This window comes from Sorex fumeus, unplaced genomic scaffold (assembly GCF_029834395.1).
Source record: "Sorex fumeus unplaced genomic scaffold, SorFum_2.1 ptg000011l, whole genome shotgun sequence".
NCBI classification, from domain to species: domain Eukaryota; kingdom Metazoa; phylum Chordata; class Mammalia; order Eulipotyphla; family Soricidae; genus Sorex; species Sorex fumeus.
Window position 1 is genome coordinate 6,788,596 of NW_026606068.1, and position 10,594 is coordinate 6,799,189.

Sequence of the window (10,594 nt, forward strand, 5' to 3'; positions counted from 1 at the left end):
ATGGCCCAGCAGGAGGAAGCCCTCACTCTATGGGAAGAAAACGAAGAAACTGGACGAGGTGCTGAAGGTGGGCAGGCTCGCAGAAAGGGACTGTTTTCCAAAGAATTATGATGCCTGATGTACGCGTTTGGGGATGACCAGAATCCTTACACAGAATCAGTGGAAATTCTCGAAGACATCGTCGTAGAATTCATCACGGAAATGACGCACAGAGCAATGTCCATCGGCATGCAAGGCCGCGTCCAAGTGGAAGATATTGTCTTCTTGGTTCGCAAGGACCCGAGGAAGTTTGCTAGGGTGAAAGACTTGCTTGATGCGAATGAAGAAATAAAACGCACTAGAAAAGCATTTGACGAAGCAAACTATGCATCGTAACACCTTGTCCTATCAGATGCTGCATTATCTCTAGGGAAGCCACAGCTCACTGCATTCTCTCTAGGAAGTTCTTGGTATCGAGTTACGAAAATGAAATTTGAAGAGAAGCATTTTCTTTTTTTTTATTTCCTTAGATTTATTTATTTATTTATTTTTTAAATTTTATTTTTAAATTTTTTTTTTTACAGTTGTAGATTTACAATTTTTTGTGCTTGGGTTTCAATTATACAATGATCAGATACCCATCCCTCCACCAGTGCCCGTTTTTCACCACCATGGATAATATCCCTCCCACCCCCATCCCCCCATTCCCCCCTGCCTCTGTGGCAGGGCAATCCCCTGTGTGAAGAGAAGCATTTTAAACCTTGATTTTCAGTCTTCAATTGTACTACAATAAGCAAACCTTGAATTTCCAGTCTTTAGACACCTGGACTTGAATTTCCTGGCAGTTATGGTGATGTGTAAATTGAAATATATTTTTAAATTTTTTATTAATTCACCATGCTAGTTACAAAGCTTTCATGATTGAGGAAACTTTGTCATTGTATCTCTTGGGAAATCAATTAAAAAAAAGAGTGGGAATAAAATTTAAAAAAATAAAAGATAGAAAACCTTGCATGCAGGAGACTATGCATAATCTCATGCCTCACTTTGCTCTCTAAATCCTCTCAGAGTCTCCTGTGGCTCCCCACTTTCTGAGGGGCCCACCATCCTTCGGCTGCACCTGGGGATGTCTACATCTGAGTAGTGCCTCAGTTTCTCCTCTCTGAGGAGCTCAAAGCATGTATGTCAAGGAAATGTGGTCTCTAGATTAAGAAATCTGAGTGTTATTTGTCCCCAGCAGTCCATTGCTTTGCGGGGCAGCCAGTCTGGGTTCTCTCCTGGCTCTCATCCTTCCCAAACCCCAGCTCCCCGCCCTGGAGGCCACCCAGCACCCAGACTTGAGGGGGTTTCTGTTCCTACATACCCACAGCAGGGATTGTGGCCAGTGTTCAGCACACCATGCACCCTGGAAGGGACACTGTTCCTACCCCTCCCCAGGCAGGCAGATACCGAGACTACGGCAAGGGGCTGGGATGGGCACCAGGACCGACCCTGACAAAGGAGCCCAGAGGGAACACTCAGGTGCAGGCCTGGCTCTCCACAATCCTGCAAGCTCACTGGCCGCAATGATGAGGAACACAGGCTGGGCAGGGCCCACAGCCCCTCCTCACTACCCATCAGCTTCTCGGCATTCTTCCTCATAGACCCTGACCCTCTGATAAACTCAGGAACAGCGTCATCTCTGCCCCCAGACATCTGAATTCGAGTTTTTACTTTTTCAAATATGCAAACGTTTATCCACATTCTAGTGCCAGTGACACAGGATGCATGTTCCAGCCCCTGCATCTCCTCAGCTGCTGCTATTTTCTTTGCTGCCAAGGGCTCAGGTGGGGGGCAGGTGTTCGCCTGAGACCCCGAAAACCGGTGACACAGAGGAAGGGATCGGGAGAAACCCAGAGTAAGTGCCAAATCTGAGTGGGGTCTCAAACGTTCTGAGAGCTTGTGGGGAGTCTGGACAAACGGAACTGGTTCCGGGTGGAGCATATGATGGTTCTGCCTCTGACTGGAGCTGAGGCTCCCCACAACCATGGCTGGAGTCGCCCTATCACCAAAACACACACCCTCACAAGACCAGCACGATGGTTTAAACAGAGAAAACTTTATTCCTCGTTGAAAACACACTGAACTAATAGGAAAGGGGATTACACACAGTCCACATTCCCTCCCCATGCCATGTCGCAGGGATGAGTGGTAGGGGACCCCCATGGCAGTAGAGTTTGCCACCCCCTATTTCTCGAAATAAAAAGGAGCCCTGGGTTCTGACACTGCAGATTTGGTTTTTATTCCGGTTGCTCCCAGATCAAGTGTGGCCCTACGGGACCTGCGTCCCTTCACTGAGTCACACAGTTCTTCCCCCCAGAGAGGCGCCTCTATTCCCTTCTTCTTTTCTTGACTTCATGCTCGTGTTCCTTGGGTCGACTGCTATTTGAAAGTCTTTTAGAGGCACCGAGCTGTTTGGCTTCTTCCAGAAACATGTCCAAGCCAAAAGGATCCTCTACATACTGAACTGGTACCTCTAGGCCTCGCTACCTATGATCTGAACCAGAAAACACCTTATCGGGAACAGATCTGTGGATCTTTCTTCTGGGTTCGAGGTCACCACCATCCGTATTCTTGTCTGAATTTTCCCTGGGCCTGTAAATGTCAGGGGCCCGATCTGTGCCACCTCTCCATGCTTGGTCATGAACTTTGTATATTTCATCTTCTCTTTCTGCAAAACCGCTGTCCATCCCCTATGTTTGGTTCAGGAGCCTCTGAACACCATCGGAAGGCCGAGGGTTGGCCACACCACGTGCAGTCACTTCACTGGTATCTCGGTTCTCATGAAATTTAGGCCATTTTTTCTCGGGTGCTGCCCTGGAAAGATTGAGGTCAAGCCGTCTCTCTGTCTTCCTGTTCTGCCGGATTTCATCTCTCTTGCGTGTGTCTACATCCTCTTTCAGAACATGGGTTTTGAGACCAGCTCTCGTCCCCCTGGCTCTCTGGGCCATTTCTCTGAGCGACTCCTCACATTTCTTTTCTCTCGGTGCCATCTTTCTCTCTACCTGAGCACGCATTTCCACAGCTTCTCGAGCCTTCCGGTTGGCGATGTACAGCGCTTCTGCCAGCCGGGCAAAGTTCTCATTGATTTGCACGGTCTGCACTGACCTTCCAACATCAGTCAGGTGTTTGTCTAAGGGAACTGTGTAACCCCTCGCGTTCTTCCATTTGGAGATACAAGGAGGAATCTTCCATGCTTGTTGCTCCTTCACAGTCATCTTCTGGCTGGGAGGATGCATGATGGGTGCAGGAGGAGAAGGTGGTTCCCAAGGAGTTTTCTTCTTTGTTTTGAATCTCGTAGGCTCCATGGGATCTTTCTGCATTTCTGACACCTGAATAACACTCAGTTTGTCTCCAGAGTTGAAAGTCGCTCTTTGCTGAGCTGGAGTGTATCGGATATATTTATCAAGAGCCCGCTTTTCAGCCACTTGGGGAGGCACAGCGGCAGCCAGCTTCTGAATCACAGACCTCTCGAAGGCTCATCTGGTCTTTTATATTACCTCTCGAATGGCTTCTTCATCGGGTCTTTGGAGGTCATCTGCCTTCGAGGCTTCTTTGGGTTGGGTATAAAATAAGAAAACATCATCGGTGCTGCGGAAGGCTCTGAAGAGTGGGGGCAGGGAAAGCAGCCCCTGGAAGCGACCTCCCCTTCTCTGACTGGCTCCCTCGACCCCCACACTCAGGACCGCCCAGCTGGGCCAGGGTCAATTCAGCTGTGAGCACCAACACGGGTTCGTGTTCCAACAGATCCAGGCACCCATAGGTTCCTTAAATCCTGCCAGGAGTGATCCCTGACCAAGGCCATGTATGGTCCAAAAGGATGCCAAGAAAATCAGCTAGGAACTGGGGCATGTGGCCACTGCCTACTCATGAGCTTAATCCCCAGCTGCAACTGTAATGCCGGGGGGAACCTGAGGCTTCATTCAGGTCACTTCTTCTCTCCTTTGTGCACTGTGACAGAGGAGCAGGGCAGCCGAAAGGACCCAAATCCAGGGAAAAGTGGGACCCCAGAGGAGACAGACCTCGAGCCACCTACTCTATCACGAATTCCCAAGCGACCGAGGTTCTCCGGCTGTTGGATACTAACCAAAGTGTGTTAGGCTTCAGTGAATTGCCCCTTTACCTCCTCCCAGAGAAGCTTACAGTGCTCTGGTGAGGACCCCTAATGCCTTGAGTTGATCTCTCGCCTTTCCCTGTAGTAGTTACTAAGTCAAAACCTTCTGGAGACTCTAGACTGGGAACTGAATTATTTGCATTTCTCCTTCCCATAGAGGCTATTCAGATCTTACTACAGAGCAGTGCTTTTTGCTTAAACACAGAGAAACTGTTAATGCTGTGCTGCTAGTATTTGGGAGTTGAAAATCTTAGAAAATCTTAGAAAATTTAAGATTCCATATTTTGGAACATCGGCACTACAGATATTTGGCCAAATGGCGAGGGGGATATGTTGGGCTTTGCAGATTACATGAATTTGTTTGCAATTGATGCTGGAACAAAAAGAACTCACTTTGCACACTGTCCACCCCAGTTTAGTCTCTGAATAATACCATCTTGGACTGAGAGGTCCCTGAGCACAGAGTCAGGTGGAAGTTGTGAGCACTGCTGGATGTTGCCCCAACATGACAAAACAAACAAACAAACAAACAAAAGAATTACACCAGTACTTTTTAATAAAAATCATATTTATTAAAATGTCTAGCATCACACAAAACTTATAAATCAAATATATAAAATAACAAACAACTTGTATAGTGCTATAAATCACCAGAAAGATGGTGCAGCCCGCAAGGCTCCCCCTGAGCACAACTCTGAGTGCTGGAATCCGGGTCCCCACACCAGGTCTTATATTTGGGTGTCCTGGCAAAGTCAAAGGAGGGGGAAGCGTCCAGCCATGTCAGGGTCACAGGAAAAAACGTCCCGCAGGCAGCAGAGCGCAGACACTTGGGGCCAGGCTGGTTCTGGCGCTGCTGGGCTGTCAGAGGCGGGGCCCCCGTGGCAGCTGAAGGCTGTGCAGGACCCGCAGGCTTTTCTGGCCTTTCCTGCCCTTCCTCTTGGCGGCCGTGGCACACGTTTCTGGGGCAGCTTTCGGGGGTGCAGGCTGCTCCCGGGGCGCCCCGTACCCGTGTCTGGAGCCGTGGATGACCACGGCGTTGGCAGGCAGGGTGGCGTCCGTCTTCCTGAGGTTGGGCGGCGGCTTGGGCCGGCTCTGCTCCTGGAGCCGCCTCCAGCAGTCCAGGGTGATGCCAGGAGAGTCCTCGCCAAGCTCGGGATGCCCAAACACCGAGGGCTCGAGTTCGCAGGCAGGGTGGCCCGGCAGGTCCCCGGGGATCGCTGAAGACATGCAGCCTGGCCCCTCCGGCCCAGCCCAGCGCCCGTGGCCGCCGCCTCTGTCCCACTCGGCCTTCTGCGTGTAGAACAGGACATAGGCCTGCTGGCTGAGGACGTGGGAAACGTCGCAGGCACTGACCTTGGCGTCGTCCATCTGGTACCACTGGCCATCTGCCGCTCTGACGTAGCAGAGGTAGTGGCCACTGTGAGAGGTCCAGCCGGTGTGCACCAGGACGGCGTAGAGCAGGTAGATGAGATGCCCCTCCTGGGGCTCTGACGTGCAGCCTCCCACGTCCAGGCACTCGGGGAAGCTCACGTGGCCAGCCAGCTTGGCGCCGCCATCCTGGCAGAACCTCTTCAGCACCAGCATCAGGACCCGCGAGGCCGTGTGCAGGGTCAGCGTCTTGGTGGCAGGCGTCTTCTGGCCACAGCTGCCGCACAGGTAGGCGTCAGGCCCCTCCAGTCGCTCGGGTTTCACCAACTCTCGCAGGGCTTGGGCCACGCTCGGAGCCGCTCCCACGTCCAGCGCCACGTCCAGGTAAGGCTCAAAGGTGTTGGAGATGGCCAGGCAGCGCAGACACTGCACCTGGGATCGCCAGCGGCCTCCAAAGATGCCCGGGATGTCGGCTGGCCTCTTCCCGCCGCCCTGTGGGCAGCCTTGCTGCATGGCATCCAGCGTGGACATGAGGAATTCGTGCGCGTCTTCCTGCCGCTGCCTGTGGAATCCGGCCAGCAGCGATGGGCACGGTGTGAGGACCTCCCCGGGGCACCGCAGGGCCCGGCTGATGTGCTTCCGCACCCCGCATGCCCTGCAGCAGGGCCGCTGGCCGTGGGTGCCACGATGAAGTCCGGACGCTGCCCAGCTGGCCAGGGCCGGAGTGTAGGTCAGACACTGCAGGGCGGCGTTCACGTAGCAGCTGTTCCCGACGTTCCGCAGCCCGGCTCCCACCGCACATCCTGTCTTCCTCTCGGGAGGGAGAGCCTTGGCGCCAGCCCGCCCCTGGCCCTGTGGAGCCAGACCCACCTGGGAAGTCGTGGGCCACGACTGTGGGGTGGCCTCAATCAGGAGTGCGTCGCTGCAGACCCCAGCGTTCTTCTTGCTGCTCCAGGATGCGGCTTGTGCCATCTCTTGGCTTGAATGGAAGCTGCCCAGTGCAGAGAAGGGGCCTCCGTATCTCCAGAACTCTGCGATGAAGACTGCGTAGGAACGATGACTTCCCTTGGCAGAGCGCTGGAAAGAAGCTCAGCCCCCTGGCAGGCAAGTCCCTGAATACGTAGATGCAGCCCCGCCCAGCACAGGCTCTGCCCACCAATCTGCAACTTGTCCAATCCGGTTGAGGGAGAGTAGGGTGTGTGACCACCCCCTGCGATCACATGACCCCTAAGAGGCTGGCCACAGCAGGGTGTGGCAAGCACAGGGCTTGGCCAGTTACAGAGGCCCTAAGGCCACTGGACCCCTGGGGTGCTGTGTCTCCAGAGGCCCTTCAGACTGGCGTGGCACCTCCTCAGTCTACACTAGCATGCGACTGGGATGAATGGAGACATTACTGGCACCTGTTCAAGCAAATGCATGAGTAACAGGATGTCTGGTCATCAAGTGATCAAGTGGTATCTTGGTTCGGTCATCCTGAGACGTTAGAGTCAGGCTGAGGGGACGGTGGCGATTTTGGATTGTGGAAGCAAGTGGCTGCTAGGGGCTCTGCTTGGGAGGACACAGGCCAACTCTCCAATTTACCCAGTCTGTTCAGCCATGCATGGGTCCAAGCTTTTCTGCGGTTTTTGATCTCTTTCAAGATTTGTTTAGGGGTCCCTGAAGCAAGGCCGAAGTAGCGCTTACAGGGTGCTGCGGAGTTTGTTCCAGAGGTGACGGCCAGTGCTTCGTGTGAATTAGGAAGTCAGCGGGGCTAGCCCATCTCAACTCCATGAATGCCAGGAGATTTCAGTCACAAAACCCACATATCAGAATTTTCAGCAGATCTTAGCTTGGTGAGGTCCGTCCTGAGACGGTGGAGTCAGGACAGGAGTATGGCAGCGAATTTGGATTGTGGAAAAAAGCAGCTGTTGGTAACTTCCTGTTGCTGTTCTGAAATCTGGACCCTTACTGAGGCAGTCAATGGGGTTACCTGGCTGAAGGGGGAATGCCGGTGACCACTGGCCACCAGGATTTTTAGATCTCTGAGTTCCCCTTGGGATCAGAAGATGGGAGGGTGAGCTGATGTCTCAGTCTGATGGTCACACAACACACAAATCACAGCCGGATGTTTTAAACACAGAAACCTTTAATCCTCACTGAAAATGCACTAAACCAATAGGAAAGGAAATTACACACAAGCCACATTCCTTTCCTCTGCCATGTCGCAGGGCGGTGTGGTAGGGGACGCCCATGGCAGTAGAGTTTGCACCCCCATATTTCTCGAAATAAAAAGGAGCCCTGGGTTCTGACTCTTCAGATTTCATGTTCATTCTGGTTGCTGCAGATCAAGTTTGACCTGGGTGCGATCACTGAGTCACACAGTTCATGCTCCCAGAGAGGCGCCTCTATTCCCTTCTTCTCTTCTTGCCTTCATGCTCACGTTCCTTGGGGCGGCTGCTATCTGAAGGTCTTTTAGAGGCACCGTGCTGATTGGCTTCTTCCAGAAACTTGTCCCTGCCAAAAGGATCTTTTTCAAACTGAACTGCTCCCTCTTGGCCTCGCTGCTTACTCTCTGGACAAGAAGACTCCTTCTCCGGAACAGATCTGTTGGTTCAGAGGACCTTAGGAGACACAGGGAACCACCCCGGCTGGGCACGTGGGGTAAACGCCTCCCAGCTACAGTCTAGTTGTGCTACGAGGGGCTTGGTCCTGATCTAAGTGGTGTTTTTCCTGGAGTTTTTTTTCCTTTTGGGTCACACCTGGCGATGCACAGGGGTTACTCCTGGCTCTGCACACAGGAGTTACTCCTGGCAGTGCTCAGGGGACCATATGGGATGCTGGGAATCAAACCCGGGTCGGCTGCGTGCAAGGCAAACGCTCTACCCGCTGTGCTATCTCTCCAGCCCCAAGGAGTTTTGCACAATAAAGCGAAGCTGGGTGTCTTGCAGGAAGGTTTAGGATATGCAGAGTGGTCAGCTGAGATGGAACTTCCCCCAGAAGCCTGCCAGGAGAAACTGAGGCCCGTCCTTGAGCCCCTGAATTGGGCAGAGAAACAGCTCTGCAATTCCCATCAGGAGTCCCCACCCTCTCAGCTCTGAGGTTTCAGCAGCTCCGGACCCACACGGTAGCCCCTTGGCTGCAGCCCAGAGGGAACTGACATCAGCGGGTCCCCTGTTTCCCAGACCCCCGATCATTCAGCTCCCCTGCCCTGACAGCCCCACCCAATCCGCTGCCAGAAGATTCCGAAGGCCTCAGTCTCTTTCCAGGGAGAAACATCCGGCTTGCCTCCTTTGTTCTTTTTAGTCAGATGACCCCAGAGTCCACTTCACTCTCTCTAGGTTATTTCATGAAGCAGATCGAGGGAATCGAAGGAAGAGACCAGGGCCTCAGCAAGGACTGGGAAACTCATGGCCTGGCCCTGCACTGGACAGAGGGAGAGAGGGAGAGAGAGAGACAGAGAGAGAGAGAGGAATGATTCCTTCCAGAGCCAGGACTAACCTCTGAGATAGATCTTGGCAACCCCTGCCCTTGCAAACAGTGAGGCCGCAGCTTCCCCTTACACAGCTCCTGCTACTTTCCCAGCAACTGGCTCCAACCAGGCCCACCTGGGTTTCTCCTACCTCGCCCGCCCACCCTGGGAAGCTGGGCCCGGAGCCCCTGACCACAGAACCCTGGTGCTCGGGACTCCTGGGCCCCAGCAGAGACAGGCCTGGAGCAGAGCAGCTGCCGCTGGTCCCTCAGGAGTAGCCGCAGCTCATGAGGCTCCTTGTGGCAGCTGAGCCGACACCTCACGGGTGCCCCAGGCCCAAGGCCGCCTGCCCGGAGCTGAGACAAGCAGCTAATCCCAACTGGCTAACTCTGAAGCCATCTCACCTTCCTACAGAAAGCAAAAAAAGAAATAAAAAAAGAAAGGGGGAGCTGCAGAGGAGTCTGGGATTGTTCAGGACTGCCTTGAAGACTGAGATTAACAGGCCATGTGCATGCAAGATTCTCCCAGGACACTCAGCAAGGGTGTCTATTTTCATGCCCTGGAGGCACAGACAGGGTGTGGACACCAATCTGGCCCCGCCTTAGCCCCACCAGGTGACCCAGTCAGGTCCTGCCACACCCTGTCTGGCACCCACCCTCCAGGCATGCATAAATGCTCTTCCCCCATCAGGAACTAGAAGAGCATCCCTGCAGCCTGTCCAGCTGATCGCAGCCCACTGAGGCAGGGAGGCTTCCTGGCTCAGCATGATGGATCCAAGCCTGTGGAGAGAACGGGAGCTATTCAAAAAACGTGCTCTTTCTACTTCTGGTGTTGAAAACAGATCAGGAACTGGCAGCTCATCGTCATCATCATCACCAAAGAAGAAGAAAGCAAAACTAGACCATGGAGGTTCATCAGGCGCTAAACAAAATTCTGATCATAGTAATAGATCATTGCACTTGAAAGCTTTTTCAGGAAGCTCTGGATATAAGTTTGGTCTTCTTGCAAAAATCGTGATTCACATGAAAACACGGCATCAGAGAGGAGACACACACCCTCTCACTTTGGAAGAAATTCTGGATGAAATACAGCATTTAGATATCGGACTCACACAGAGGCAGTGGCTTATGAGTGAGGCTTTAGTCAATAATCCCAAAATTGAAGCCATCAACGGGAAGTATGCCTTCAAGCCCAAGCACAGCCTGAAAGGTAGGAAGGGCCTGCTCCGGCTCTTACAGCAGCATGAGCAGCGAGGCTTGGGAGGGATTCTTCTGGAAGACATAGAGGAAGGACTGCCCAAGGCCCAGAAGGCTCTCAAGGCCTTAGGGGACCAGATACTATTTGTCAACCGACCTGATAAGAAGAAAATTGTTTTCTTCAACGATAAGAGCTGTGAATTGTCTATCGATGAGGAGTTTCAGAAACTGTGGAGGTGTGTCCCTGTGGATTCCACGGATGAGGAGAACATTGCAAAGTACCTGAGGCATCGGGGTGTTTCCTCCATGCAGGGTTCCGGACCCAAGAAAGTGGCCCCTGTCCAGAGAAGGGCAAAGCCCGCTGTGCAGAAGAAGTGGCGCTGGATGATGCAGAACGAGCACTTGGCGGGAGTGCTGAAGGAGTGCCCGGGCATGGTGGCTGGGAAGTAG

General features: G+C 53.0%; 2 protein-coding genes and 2 pseudogenes across 2 annotated transcripts; 2 read left to right on the forward strand and 2 right to left on the reverse strand.

The window, feature by feature from the left end:
• On the forward strand, positions 1 to 375 carry LOC130020378 (transcription initiation factor TFIID subunit 13-like; annotated as a pseudogene).
• Positions 376 to 2,348: 1,973 nt separating this feature from the next.
• LOC130020280 (SNW domain-containing protein 1-like) lies at positions 2,349 to 3,889 on the reverse strand (annotated as a pseudogene).
• Positions 3,890 to 4,993: 1,104 nt separating this feature from the next.
• On the reverse strand, positions 4,994 to 6,472 carry LOC130020281 (ubiquitin carboxyl-terminal hydrolase 17-like protein 6). Its single transcript, XM_056110885.1, has one exon. The coding sequence runs from the start codon at positions 6,470 to 6,472 to the stop codon at positions 4,994 to 4,996; it is 1,479 nt and encodes a 492-aa protein (XP_055966860.1).
• A 3,243-nt stretch (positions 6,473 to 9,715) lies between these two features.
• LOC130020328 (general transcription factor IIE subunit 2-like) lies at positions 9,716 to 10,594 on the forward strand. Its single transcript, XM_056110937.1, has one exon. It carries the CDS (start codon positions 9,716 to 9,718, stop codon positions 10,592 to 10,594), a length of 879 nt encoding a protein of 292 aa, XP_055966912.1.

What these genes read in the sequence shown, in the direction of transcription:
- LOC130020281 (XM_056110885.1), bottom strand. Translation starts at nt 6,472, where the DNA reads ATGGCACAAGCCGCATCCTGGAGCAGCAAGAAGAACGCTGGGGTCTGC.
- LOC130020328 (XM_056110937.1), top strand. Translation starts at nt 9,716, where the DNA reads ATGGATCCAAGCCTGTGGAGAGAACGGGAGCTATTCAAAAAACGTGCT.